General features: G+C 36.7%; 1 protein-coding gene across 1 annotated transcript; it reads left to right on the forward strand.

Annotated features, from left to right (window-relative positions):
• The first annotated feature begins 547 nt into the window (after positions 1-547).
• LOC143580249 (uncharacterized) lies at positions 548-1,078 on the forward strand. The gene has a single exon (XM_077063339.1). It carries the CDS (start codon positions 548-550, stop codon positions 1,076-1,078), a length of 531 nt encoding a protein of 176 aa, XP_076919454.1.
• The last annotated feature ends 14,615 nt before the right edge of the window (positions 1,079-15,693 follow it).

Genomic DNA, 15,693 nt, shown 5'->3' on the forward strand with positions numbered 1-15,693 from the left:
TTGAAATGCGTCGAAACTTGCTACTAAGGCTATTTTGGTAAGCTTTGTGTTGATACGAATGAAATCAAAGACTTTAGACAACACATAAAAATTAATTTTGTTTTTGAATTTCATGATAACACATGTGAAACAAAATATTTTATTTTGTAGCCTTGAAGCTTCTGTTTCAGAACTTAGAGCGTATATGTTGATCAAACATAATATATACGGCGTATAAAATATACGCCGCATATGATATATTGATTAGATATACGTTGTTTTAGACATATACGTTGATCATTCTTGTTGTTCATACATATCCGTTTGACCAAGAACATATCCGTTGACCTTTGAACCTCACACTTATACGTTGACCTACCTTGACCAATTTCATATCTGTCGACCAACCTTGACCAGAAACATATCCGTTTGATCAGAAGGTATACACGTTGACTTTATTCGATATGGAAAACCTAAATGCGTTCGTGTCACACCCGTCTATTCTACTTCAGAACATTAGTTTGGAAAATGAAATGGAACTTCCAACAAACCTCCTAAGCTACTGAGAATGGAAGACTATCCTTCATGGGCTGACAAATTCGAGACATATGTTCAAGCGTTGAACTATGATATATGGACTGCCGTGGAGGAAGAATTTATAATTCCCAAGAATGAGAATGGAGAAAATTACAGATTATCTCAGATTGCTGATGCAGATAAGAATTCATTCCTTAAAGAGAAGAAGATGTTGAATCTCTTTCAACAGTCCATCAAAGCTGAGATCTTTCAACTTCTGCAACACAATGGTTCTTGTTACTCAATATGGCAAGCGTTGTTGAATAAAGATAGTGGAAATCCCGACATGAGAAAGAGCAAAATTGCTTTGCTGAAGAAAGAATTTGACATATTCACTCAAGTTAAGGGTGAATCATTTGCTCAATTAATTGAAAGATACTGTTATCTTGTGAATGAAATGAAGAGACTAAAGATTGACAAGCCTGAGTATGAGTATATAGATAAACTTGCAGATGCTTTACCTGAAGAATGGGGCACTTTTATCTTGATTCAACATCAAACCCCATTGCTTATGCCCGTTTGAATTTGGCAAGCTTTATCGAGAAACTTGAAGCTCATGACTTGTAACTGAGAAAGAAACAAAAGATGAAATCTACAGTCATATCACAAGATGTGGGATTGTATTACAAGAATTCTCATTCAAGTGTTACTCAAAATTCCAAGATTCCTACTCATTTAGTGCTGAATCAATCAGTCAAGCTGGTGTTACAAATGTTGCTGCTACTCCTCAATATAGTAGTAGTTATTCTGGAACAATTCCAATTACTCAAGCTTCAATTTCAACAGATTTTGATGTTGTCCAGTGTAATATCGTAGTAAATCTAACAAATACTGGAAACATGACCACTGACACTATCAAGGAACACATGACCTTTCTAGGATCTGTTCTAGAATCATATGAGTGTTTGGTGGCAGGTCGCATTGGGAATTACAACATGACTAAAGAATATTATGACCAGATAGACCCAGAGGAAATGGAAATGATTGATATAAGATGGTGTATGGCTAGTGTGATTAGACATGCTCAGAGATTCAAAGAGATAACTGGTCGAAACGTGCTTGATGGTACAATTTCTAAATTAGGCTTTGACAAGTCTAAAGTTAGATGTTTTCGATGCAAGGAGAAGGGTCATTTTAAAAGGGAATGCACAAGTAAGAATGTTGATGATAATGCTGCTAATCCTTTTGGACGAGACTACTACAAACAAGCTATATATCATCGTCCAGTAAGGAAAAGAAACTTACGGAAGCATCAACTTCGCAACAAAAGGCATCTACAGCTCAAGTTGATGAAGGTATCAATTGGAATTCTATATTCCAAGAGAATGTAGCTCAAATGGTTGATGAGGACAAAAAGGAGGTTATTACTAGAAGTGTGATCAAGATGGATAATATGGTTGAAGACATGGATGAAGTTGAGACTGAGACTCAAGAGTTTAATGATGCAGTTGAAGACAAGAATGTGAATGAAGATAGCAACAATGAGAAAGAAGTTGCTTGTGATACTTCTGATGATGAACTTCCGCGAACCTATGATAAAATTCATGAAGTTCCTTCTGATTATCTTATCTTATTATTTCCTCCTGATATTGTTGAGAGTTTTGCAGATTGGTTTTATGAGGAGGATGTTCCACAAGGAAAAATTGACTTTGGCGTGGAAGAAAATGATAAATTTTCAGAGGTCATCAAGTCAGAAGATAAGGAGGAGTTCGTTTCTGTTGATGAAAAGATTGTTGAGAATAAGTTTGTTGAAGGAGTGGTAGAAGACATCACTGATGTTGACTCAGAAACTGCAAGCAAAGAATTAATTGATCAAGCGTTCATGGCCAATGAGGGGCTTCCAAGATCCCACGATTCTCTTTGGATATTGGATAGTGGAGCCTCTAGGCACATGACAGGTACTCTCTACTTGCTAAACGATGTTAAATCAATAAGAAGAGGGTATGTCGGCTTTGCTGGAAATCAAGGTGGACAGATTGTTGGTGAAGGAAGCTTAACAAATGGAAAGGTTACTTTCGAGAATGTCAACTACATTTCAGAGTTGGAGAATAATCTACTCAGTGTATCACAAATTTTTGATAAACAATTTTCTACACACTTTACTGATCGAGAGTGTTTGATTTTGAAACCGGGTTTCAAAATACCTGAGGAATGGATCATTATGCATGCTCCTCGAGTGAATGATCTTTACGTCATGAACATGAGTTCTGCATCTACTTCATAAGGGTCTGCTCAGTGTTTCATCTCAAGAGCATCTGAACGGGAATCTGTATTATGGCATTTGAGGATGGGACATATAAGCTTGAGAAAAATGAACCATCTAGTTCACAAGAATCTGGTAGAAGGAGTTAACTTGAGAAACTTTCAATTGACTAAAGATTGTTTGGATTCTAAGAAGGGAAAGCAAACAAGGAAATCTCATCCAATGAAATGCGTCAACTCCATCAACCAACCTTTTGAACGTCTTCACATGGATCTATTTGGTCCGATTAATGTCAAAAGTATCACAGGCGAATTGTATTGTCTTGTGGTCACCAATGACTACTCAAGGTTTTCATGGGTGATGTTTTTGTAATCTAAATATGAGACATATGATTCCCTTATGGTTTTATTCAAAAAACTGGTGACATTGTACAATCTACCAATCCGTCGTATCAGAAGTGATAATGGGACGGAATTCAAAAACAACAAAATGCTAGAGTACTGTAACGAATAGGGAATTCTTCATGAATTCAGTGCTCCTTATACTACACAACAAAATGGGGTTGCTGAATGGAAGAATCGGACTTTGATTGAAACGGCATGAACTATGCTTTCAGATTCAAAATTACCAGTTAACTTTTGGTCTGAAGCAGTAGCTGCAGATTGTTATACGCTTAATCGAGTGCTTACAGTAAAGAGATTTGGTAAGACGTGTTTTGAGCTTCTGAATCGTCAGAAACCCAATCTGAAGTGGCTTGAACCATTTGGGTCAATATGTACTGTTCTTGAACCAACTGGGAAATTTAGTCCTAAATATGTGGAAGGATTCTTTGTGGGGTATGCTAGTTCACTCAGACGTGTCTACATTCCTAGCCTCCACAAGATCGTATAAGTTCAGAATGTTGACCATCAACGATACACTCCTACCATACAAAGACCAGGAGATTCAAGGTTGTTCGATTATGTAAGTCTATGGGAGAGTTTTCAACTCCCGGAGGAAGATTCATCCGAAGAAACTTTGATGATGATTTACTATCAACAATTGTCGAAAAATCAAGAACTTGTGCCTGAAGCACCTGTGTCTGTTTCTCAAAATGTTCCTGAAAATGTTCAATCCGATGATGTTCCAGAAACTTTTCCAGTAACTTTCTAGTTTTTGATGACAATGGTGACACAAATGAGGAGATAATTGAAGCTATCTCTTCATCCATTTCCCATACTGAAGAGAATGTTACAAATCTTCAATCCGAAGTGTCAGTACCTTCAGAGGTGGTCCCGAGAACTGTGTCTTATCATCCCGAGGAGAATATTATAGGAGATCTGAATGCTGGAGTACAAACAAGATGACAACTTGATCAAAATCTTCAGTGCTTCTATACTCATATTTCTTCTATACAAAATCGATTCTCATTAAATTATTTTATTTCTCAAGTTGAACCAAAGACGTACAAAGAGGCCCTAACAGAAGAAAGCTGGGTGAATGCAATGCAAGAAGAGCTTATGCAGTTTGAGAAGCTCGGGGTCTAGAAATTGGTAGATTTACCTGAAGATAAAAAGCAGATTAACACCAAGTGGGTGTTTAAGTGCAAAAGGGATGAAGTGGTATTATTGTAAGAAACAAGGCAAGATTAGTTGTTTTGGGATTCAACCAATGGGAAGGTATCGATTACAATGAAGTATATGCACCAGTTGCAAGGCTAGAGGCAATTCGGATCTTTCTAGCATTTGCTTCTTGGAAAGGCTTTAAGGTTTATCAGTTGGATGTGAAATCAGCATTTCTTAATGGTAAGATTAGTGAAGTAGTCTACGTGGGATAACCGCCGGGGTTTGTCGATCTGATCCACAAAGACAAAGTGTATTTACTTGATAAAGCCCTCTACGGTCTCCATCAAGCCCCTGAGAGCTTGGTATGAGACGTTGTCACTACATCTTTTAAACAACAGGTTTATCAGAGGAACTGTCGACTGTACACTTTTCACTAAGGTTGTTGATGGACACCTGCTGTCGTGCAAATTTACGTCGACGACATAATCTTTGGATCGACGAATGATGCTCTGTGCAAATAGTTTGAAGAAGTCATGAAACAGAAATTTGAAATGAGTGCGATGGGGGAAATGAAGTTCTTTCTTGGACTTCAGGTTGAACAATTGTCAGATGGTATCTTTATCCATCAGACAAAATATGTCAATGATGTTTTGACAAAGTTCAACATGTCTGATGCATCGGCTATCAGTACTCCCTTACCATTGAATCATGGTATCGGTCCTGATCCCACCAGGGAGAAGGTTGATCAAACCTTATACCGATCCATGATAGGCTCATTGATGTATTTGACTGCTTCTCGGCCAGACATCATGTATGCTACTTGTTTGTGTGCCCGATATCAGTCAAAAGAATACTACACTATCTCAAGGGATGTCCGGGGGTCGGTCTCTGGTATCCAAAAGACGATGAATTTGTGTTAAGGGCTTATTCAGATTATGGAAGCTGTAAGCTGAATGCCAAATCTACAACGACAGAGTGTCAGTTCTTTGGCAAACGACTTGTCACCAGGCAATGCAAGAAACAAGCCACAGTTTCATTGTCTACCTGTGAAGCTGAGTACGTAGCTGTTTCCAGTTGCTGCTCTCAGGTTCTTTGGATACAACAACAGATGCGGGACTACGGTTTGAATTTTCTTACTACCCCTATATTTGTAGATAATAATGCAGCTATCTCGATAACTAAGAATCCGATAAATCACTCTAAAACTAAACATATAGAGATACGGTATCACTTCATTCGTGATTGCTACGAAAAGAAGTTGATTACCGTAGACAAGATTCACACCGATGAACAAAAGGCAGATCTTTTCACCAAAGCTTTTGATAAGTCAAGATTTCATTACTTATTAAAACTAAATGGGTTAAAAGTTTTGGGCGGTGTTGATAAGGGGGTTACCGAGATTACAGGTGTGTTGGATACCTTGTGATCCTGAACATCAGAGTCAAATGTTTTTTTGTAAATATTTTTTTTGTATAGTTTTTGATTTTAGGAGGAGAAAATTTCAAAGAAAAAAACCAAAAACATTGAAAAATTTTGAAAAAGCCAAAAACATTGGAAAAATGTTGCTCCTCAGAAAATGAGTTTTTGAAGCAAAAAGGGAAAATGATAGTACATTGATTATCTGATCCCAAATCCAGTAAAAAGTAGGCATAAAAGGTTGTGTGCTTAATTGTATTGGTGCATTGGTAGGCCTTAAAATAAACAAGTAAGGAAAAGTAGGTGATATAAACTTAAAATTGCCAAATTGATGGGGTGTTAGTTTCTAGCAAAAGTCTTGATAATGATCTCAGAAATGTAATAGCTGGTCATACTCAAGCCGTTTAATCAGAATGATCGTTTAAAATTGTTAAAAATTAGCTATTAGTAATTGGTTAACGCTTCAATGATGTATGGTTTTATGGCCTTAAATCTTGTATTGATGGGATTCTTTAAGGTTCCTGGATCCATCGGGTCTTTATGCGGTTTATCATCTGGGTATTCATTTCGATGAATATTTAAAAAATTCTTTAAAGAGCAAACCCGCAGATTAAGCTACTTTATAAGTCATTAAACTTGATCACAAATGTACTTATGTACAAATCATTACTGACTTGATCAAAATCCACTGTTAGTCACACGTTGTCCCCTTGATCGCGTCTTATTACCATTAAGAAAAGGACCACAAGGGACACAACGTTTGCAAGCATACAGATGAAATCGTGCATACTCATCAATGGTAAAGGACCAAAGGGTATTGCTTGATAACGGGGGTATATCTTGTAGTGGGGATTATTTGCTGATTTGCTTAAAATAAAAGTATTTTTATCTTCTGATTCTAAGGTTTAAGTCAAGTTGGGGTGACTATGTAAAAATCAAATTAAGCCTGAATCAAGATTAGAACTGATAAATCCTGATATCTTATGCTTAATTGAACCAAATTAAAAGTATCACAGAAATTCCTGAATCACTTGTTTAGAAGGTTTAGGTGGACAACAATACCATTGACCGACTTAACACCAGTCGTAATAAACGCTGAAAATAAAACTGTGATGGAAAGGCAATTTTGTTAATATGATTCCCTGCTCAAACTCACAAAAAAATTTAAATTTTGTTTTCATGTTTGTTTTGTTAAGCTTCTGTAAATATTTGTTGCTGAAAAACTCAAAAGGATTTTCGTTCTGATTTAGTTTTCGACTCTTGATAGGCGGGTGAACTATCTCTCTGGGTGTTTTTTCATGAATCAACAAATCTTGCTTTTACCAAACAAAAATCAAAGGATCAAATGTTTATCTGTTTTATTCAAGGTCATTAAATTGGACTTGGTAAAATAGAATTTTGTCTGAAATGAGCTTAGTTAAGTTATTCTTCTAATGTACAAGGACATTAATTTGTACTTGTGACATTAAATTGGTGTGTACAGGCCACGAAATAAAAGTTTGATTGGACATACTTATGCAACGTATAAGTATGAGACTTATACGCCACATAAGTTATGCGCCGTATAAGTCTTATACTTATACGCCGCATATGTCAATGCATATATAAGAGAGATATGCGACGCATAGTCACAAATGCCCTTGAGTTTCTGAAACTCTCTCTGTCCATAATTCACTTTGCACTAAAAATTCTTGATGGTTCGTTGTTTGTGATATCTGTTGTGGTGATTTGCACACCATTCCAGATCTTTAAGGTGAGAAATTGTTTTTAAATCTGGTAATGAACAGTACATCTCATGTACATGTCAAATTAGATCTGAACAATTCATGATGTGTTGCAAATTTATGATCAATTCATCTTAGGTTGATATTACGAGTGTTGTTTAATTGGATCATTATGATTCATAGTGTTAAGATCTGAAAAGCTAAACTTATCTGGTCATAAATATTGACGCTTGACCATTTAAACTTGATAAAATCGCAAAATTGATTTCAATATTGTAATAAACAAACTTAAATGAGATTTGTGATAGGTGTTATGTCTAAATGATGTGCAGATGAGAAATTCTTGAATTTGGTCAAATTTTGGACTTATACGCCGTATGTCTTATACGGAGTATATGTTCTGAGTTGACCAAAGTCAAACCTTTAAGACGTATATGTTGTAATAAGACATATACGTAGTGAGAACTTATCTGTTAATCAAAGAAATTATATGTTGTAATCATACTTATATGTGGACTATGGACACATACGCTGAATTTGATTCTAATTTGTGTATTTGTTATGTGTTTACAGATGGGTAAGAAAACCAAGATTACTGATACAAAGCACAACATCTATGCTTACTTAAACGAAGAGGATCCAAAAGCTTAAAAGTTCAAAGTCATTATGCCGTTTCTGAAAAAATCGAGAATATTCAAGGCTATTACCCACTTAGCGGATTCATACAAGAGCATTATCACTGAATTTTGGAGTACTGCTAAAGTGTTTGGGACTGATATACAAGCTACTGTACAAGGGAAGCAGATTGTGGTTAATGAAGAGTTAATCAGAAAAGTATTGGATTTCGGAGACAAATTGTCTGATCCGGTTGATTTAGATGAGAAGATGGTGAAAGGCTATTTACTCAGGATGGTCTACAGAGATTCGTTGAACAAGTTAGCTTTCAAGAGAACCACATTGTCTCGACCATACAAGTAATTAGTACATGTGGTTGTTCACTGTTTAGGACATAGGAAGGATGGTTATGATGATATTTGGGACTACCAGATGAGTACTATGCCAGCTCTATGTCTGAATCTGAATTACACCTTTTCTCGGATGATCTTGGACAACATGAAGATGAATTTCGGAGATGATCAATGGATACAATATCCGAGATTTGTACAGATGTTTGTAGAATAGGTATTTCCTGATGTGAAAAAGGAGGGACCTAAGATCTTCTTAGATCATGTGACTGGGAACAACTTAGCGAAACTTGCTTCATACAAGAATGTTAAAGAAGCCGATATTCCAAAGTTCAGAGGGTTATTCGGTCATTTGAAGAATCCCGAATATGTGGCTCCGGCTGATAATAAATGGAGACATGATAATAGTGATTCTGATAGGGAAGAAGAGAACAGACTGATGCTGGAGTTTAAGCTTGTTGGGAAACGTTTTATCAAGATTGAATCTAATTCAGAAGGTGATTCGGTTGCTCCAAAGAAAAAGAAACAAAAAGTGAAGAAAGAAGTCGTTACTCCAGCTATAGAAGAAGAAGTATACTCTGCAACATCTGAAAGGAGACTGAATCGGATTCTAAGGGTCTGAGATTGAGGTTAGCAAATCCAAGGGCTAAGTTCGAAAAACATGCTGAAAGCTCAAAGAAACGTAAGTCTACAGATGAGAAGGATGATACTTATGTTCCTAAAGGGGTTGTGGAGAAATCTGTGAAGAAAAAGGTGATACGTATCAAGAAGAAATCAAAGAGAACTACTTCTCCAAAGTTAAAACTGATTGATGAGCATGATAGTGAAGAACCTAAGATTATTATTACTCCAATCAATCTAGAGTTTATTGTGGAAGAACCAGTTGTGGACTTATGCAGAGATGATAATGTATTGAAGACACCAGTGGTGGAACCATCTCCTCAAGTACAAGTGCCACATGTTTCACCAAAACCCACTAACAAAGTTCCTGATTTCAGCTTACCTTCTCTCGATGCAAGTTGTTTTGGTGATTTTCCTACTTTTCGTGATCATGATTCATTAAAGGCTACAGTTACTGAGCAAGGGATAAGGATTGATAGTCTCGTAATGGAGAATGAAAGGTTGAGGAATGAAAATGTTGAACAGAAGAAAATTATTCAAGATGGTGAGTTGAGGAGAAAACAACAAGTAGATTTATTAAATCTTCATATGAGATATTTCATGATATTGGAAGATAAATTGGGTATTAATCTGGTTGAGGAACTTGGAAGATCAGAAGATAAAGTGTTCACCAAAGTATATGGTGGTGAAGCTTTGCATGAAGAAGGTAATTTCAAAGTACAATATGATCAAGACCAAGTTGAAGCTAAAGGTAAAGGGAAAGTTGATGAACCAACAGTTCATTTTGAAATTCCAGAGGTTGGTGGATCATCATCAGGATTTGTACGTGAACCAGAGACAGTGGTTGAACAAGTTATTGCTGAATCAGTGATGGAACAGGTTGTGATTGAACCAATAGTTGTTGAACTTGTTAAACCTAATGAGCCAGAAGAGGAAAAAGAGGATGAAGAGTTATTGGATTATGGTAATTCTCCATCTCATGATGATTTTAATGACGATGATTTTGATAACCCAAGTTCTGGTGGTGGTTTAGGTGTGTTAATTAGTGCTGGTACAAGTGCAAGTGCTGAGAATGTGATTGAGCCTATAACTGAAAGCGAACCTGCTCAAGTAACTACTCATTCTGGTGGTAATGATGAAAAGCAAGAGATACTCGATGTAGATCCAATTGCTTATAAACATCCTGTAAGGTTTACATATAATGAAGAAGAATTGGAGGAAGGTGAAATCAAGGTTACATGTGCAGATCTAGCTCGTATGCTAAATGTTACTGAAGAAGAGTTCGAGTTTGACTTTGAGAAAGATATGGGTTTAAGTGAAGATAATGTCTTGGTAAATGAACATATTATTGAAGAGGAACTTGATAAAGAGCATGTTGATTATGTAAATGCTGCTGATCAAGTGTTTCCTGAATTTGATGAAGAATTTGATGAGGAGATTGATATGATCAGTCAAGAATTTAACAATCAGGGAAATCCTATATCTGCTAAAGACAATACAACTGAAGAAGCTGAGATAAATAGTCAGGAGCAGGAGGAATGGTTTGAAAGGAAGAAGATTGAGCCTAAGCGTATATACTTGAATCCAGTTAAGTATTATAAGAAGAAAGAAAAAGAGTTGAAATTGGGTAAAGTGGTGAGTATTGCGTATCTACCCAAGATAATGAAAATTGCAGTATGACGAACATATGGCGTACAATATTTTGAGAGTCTATGTGAGTTGAAATCGTTACCGTGGATGGACGTGGTGGATATTGTTGATAAAAAATTGTTGAACTGTCCTAAACGTGGACCTATGAAGGAGATCTGGGAGTTTATTAAAAGACAAGCGAAATGCAGATTCCGTAGCTGGACTCCTCAAACTCCATTTCTTCACATTTCAAGAGTAAAGAAAGATCCTGAAACGGATGACTTTGTGAAGACTTGGAGGTACAAGCAACCTAAAACTCTAAAAGTGATTCCTATGTATCTGATGGAGCAAGACTTTCATGTTTACTTTCGGTGGTGGTATTATGATGAGAACCGTGGTGAAGCTCAGATTGTGTTAAATAGAGATGGAGTGTGGGATGTAATAGATGTGATGGACCCGATGTGGTTAGTGAACTGTTCTGAGAAGGATATAGAGACGCTGCATAAGTGCAAGATTCAAGTGTCACGTGATAAACATCATGCGTCGGCTATGCAATATCAGAAGGTGATCAAGATTTTTTATAAGTACAAAATACACTCTGGTGAAGTTTTGAAGAGCAAATGGTTTGAATTTGGAGATAAGGAAGCTCAAAAGGAGAAGGAAAGAGAGGAGGAGATTCAGGAGAAGATACGGATTGCAGGATTGAAAAGATTTCAATACAAAGGCATTAGAGTCTCTATTCCCACTATTCCGAAACCTTCAACGAAACGTTCATGGGAAGATATGAGGGGGAATATAGAGAAAAAGTTTTTAAATGAAAGATCGAAGATCGAAGACCTAGCAACATCCAAGGAGGAGTCTGTAAGAACATAATGTCTGTTTCTAGGGTCTTAGATGTATTAGATATGATTGCATAGGGCTAAAAATGTCAAATGTATAGTTTGTGTTTGTTAGTCAACACATAAGTCTTCAAGTCAACGCATATCATATGCGGCGTATATGATATACGCCGTATATCATATACGGCCTTGATGAGCTTGTTCATGTTTCCCATAAATAGGGGACTTATGCGTTTCTACTTAGACTTTTTGGTGATTGTCAGAGAGAGAGAGAGTAGAGAGAAAACGTGCGCAAAGCGTCATATCTTGTATTGTTTCTTGATATATATGAAAATGTGCTTAATGTTTACTTGGATGTGTTCGATCTCAATGGATTCCGCACTTTGAGATACAAGCTGTAACAAATAGAGATCCTTATTGTCATCTACTTCAAGATTGCATCCCTTTTCACAAATAACCAAACAATTCCTATAAAAATAATTATAAACTCAACATGTACACGTGACTTCGATTAGATAGCTATAACATAACCTTGGTTTTAAGAAAACGAATCCGGTTCATAGTTAACCGGTCATAGATAGTCAAATGTAGGAATACGGTTTCTATTAGATAACTATGTACACATCCATGTTCATAGTCCCAATTTTCACCAAACGATTACGTTCATTGTAAATCGGTCATAGACCGCGAGATTGAGTTATCAAAAGTAAACCGATTAAATAATGCAACTATGTACTATAAATGACGCATGTATGTATTTGCATTTCGTGCTTGAGAGTAAATACAAACGAAAATAGCTCAACAATCAACAAACAACTAAACTCAATATAAACTTCGTAAATAACCTTTGGAAGAAATTAGATACATAAAATTATTTTGATTATGTCCAAATAGAATTATATATATATATAAAGTATTGATACATACATGAATAAGAAGGAAAGAGAAACAAAACTTAGCTTGCGATGCTTGTCTTCTCGAAGGTGGTTTTCTGGCATGAAAGTTAATGTGGGGGTGGTGCCATGATTTCTTAGCCGAAACTAATTGGTGTTGACAAATAGAAAAAAATGATTTTTGAGATATTTTTTTAGTTTATGAAAATCGGTTGCAAAAATGTGATGTTTTTATTAAGGAATTTTTTTTCTAGGAACGTAGAATCGCGAACATCCAGAATCAGCTATTCCCGATCATGCAGGAGATGGAAGTGATAGTTACCATACTGACTTCTTTAGTCAGGATCGGCCAGTTGTGCCTATAGTACCCTATGGAAGCGAACCAGTATATTTCCCACGCACGGAGCAAATGCCAATACTAATACCAAATGATCTACCAACTCCAGAGAATTATCTTTCTAACAAAATGGAAGTTGACAAACTAATCAAATCCAAACCCGAACAAGACACATCTAGTTGGATGCAATGTCACTCCGACCAAAGTAGATGGCGTTTTAGACCTCCAACCTATAACCCAACAGATTCCAACACTGATTCCATAGCAGGTTCATCTAGGAGAACCAGGATGCGGGTAATGCAACTCTAAGAGAAGGCGACTATACAAGTAGATTTAAACAAAGAGGATGTAGAGATCAATTCGGAGGAAGAATCCGAAGAGGATCCAGAGGAAGAATCCGAGGAGGATCCCGAAGAAGAAACTTCGTAAGAGATGAGTACTAAGGAAGAAAATCCTTATGTTCGAGATAATCCAAGATGTGATTGTCCGCCAAATGTTGGTTGCCAAGATCCCATGTTTCACATGACCCCTTGTTATGATTCTCAAGATCCTTGTGTTCAAGGAAACCCAAATAGTTTCCCACCCTATACTGGTGTTGTTTCTACCATATCCGAACATGCGGAAGAAATAAGGGAACTACAAAAAGTTGCTGAAGGTTTTTACAATCTACCGTTTGAAGCAAGTCCCCCACCACCATACCCAAAGAATCACTATGGCATTGTTATGATGTGATATCAAGATCCACCACCACAATATGGATATCCAAATGGCATTCCAAGGTCCCAAGAGAAACATCTAGATTGAGCATCACAGGAAACCGATGAATAAAAGAAGAACGTTGCTACTGAGAGTAGCAAGAGAAAGAAGATTGGAAGTAAATTACTACAAAAATGTAGTAAGATGAAGAAAATGATTAAGGATTATATGAAAGACTAGGAATCCTATCTTGTTGTAATTGTATGGTTTGTTTCGGTGTCAGTATGTAGAACTCGGGTTTGTGTCGTTTGTTTGTAAAATATTCCGGTTTGTAAGATACTATATCTACCGCTATATAAATAATAATCTTTGTTTCTAAATCAATTTCGTCTACAAAATGTCGAATCAAACTAATCCTTCGCAAAACAAGGAAGTTTCTAACCCAAGAAGCAACCGAACGAGAACCAAGCCTGCTCAAGAGGTTCTTGAGCAACTAATAACAAAAATGCAAGAAATGATAAATGCAATGAATCCATTGCTACAAGCTATGAAAGGAGGACCGACTCATAAAAGTGAAACCCGACAATCCAATAGAACTGTCAAATCTAAATCTCGTTTGAACCCTACCAACCAAGGCGAAGAAAGTGATAAAGGTTCAACCATTGGTGATGATTTCAATCGAACCTTTAAAAAGAAATTGAGAGTCGAAGATTGTTTATTCAAAGATTTTAAAACATATGGACCAAAGGAATTTTATGGCGATAAAGGCGCCATAGCTGCCATAAGATGGCTAGAAAGAATGGAATCAATTGTAATCATAAGAAAATGTACTGAAGAAGAGAAAATTCAGTACACATCTCCGATGTTCAAAGGTGAAGCGTTGGAGTAGTGGAACTCTCTGATAATGTCGAGGGGAAGAGGACCCATGTATAAATTAACATGGGAAGAGTTTAAAAGTTTGGTTATGCAAAAATTCTATCCGATGCATGAGATAGACTTAATTGAAACCAAGTTCCTGAACCGCAAGGTAGTTGGAACAAATCTAAAAGACTACAATACAAAATTCCAAGAGTGTTATAGACTTGTGCCTCAATTGGTAACACCAGAGTCAACCAAGGTGACCCGTTGCATCTGGAGTTTGCCTAGGGAAATCCGAGACAATGTAAGGTCTCATCTGCCACAAAACGCCGATTCCACCATGGAACTGGCCAGTTATTTGATGAATGGTCTTATCCGAAACAAAGAAGAGGATAAGAAAGGTGATGCAACAAATGACAAGAAAGGAAGAGGAAATGCCCATTTTAAGGGCAAGGAGGTTGACAAGAGAAAACCTCTAACTATCCGTTATACAAGATTTGTAAGAGGCATCATCTAGGTCGATGTTGATTTGTAGCATCCACATCTGTAGTTTGTGATTCATGTAACAAGACAAGGCATGTTGCAACAGATTATTGGAAGAAATCAATGACTTGCTTTAATTGCAAGGAAACCGGGCATCTCAGCTTTGAATGTCCAAAGAGAAATGTTGTTGCTAGTGGAGGTGCTAGAGCTGGAGGAAACAACACCAAGAATGATGGAAAGAAGGGGAATGCTCGAGTCTTCGTACTCGACACCAAAAAGGCTATAGACATACTACCCAATCAAGAAGTTGAGTTTAGAATAGACGTGATGCCTGAAACTGCTCCAATAGCTAAATCCCCATATCGATGAACTGGAGAAAGGTTTCATTCGTCCAAGTTCCTCACCTTGGGGAGCTTTGATATTATTCGTCAAAAAGAAAGATGGACCAATGAGGATGTGTATCGATTATAGAGCTTTGAATAAAGTAACTATTAAGAATCGATTTCCGCTACCTAGAACTGAAGACGTATCGATAAATTGAAAGGAGCGAGTTTCTTTTCCAAAATAGACTTACGCTCTGGATACCATCCGCTAAAAGTTCAAGAAGAAGATATTCCAAAGACATCTTTTCGAACAAGGTATAGACATTATGAGTTCACTGTAATGTCATTTGGACTTACTAATGCCCCAGCCTCATTCATGGACATGATGAACAGGATTTGCTAGCCTTATTTTGATAAATTTGGAATCGTATTCATCGACGATATACTCATTTATTCTAAATCGGAAGAAGATCATAAAGTTCATCTTAGGATCTTGCTTGAATTACTTCAAAACGAAAAATTATATGCCCAATTTTCTAAGTGTGAGTTCTAGCTTCATGATGTACAATTTCTTGGTCATTTTGTTAACGTAAGTGGAATTCAAGTA

The sequence above is a fragment of the Bidens hawaiensis genome, unplaced genomic scaffold, assembly GCF_021521415.1.
Source record: "Bidens hawaiensis isolate Kalapana, Puna unplaced genomic scaffold, B.hawaiensis_p1.1 tig00001463_1, whole genome shotgun sequence".
Classification (NCBI taxonomy): domain Eukaryota; kingdom Viridiplantae; phylum Streptophyta; class Magnoliopsida; order Asterales; family Asteraceae; genus Bidens; species Bidens hawaiensis.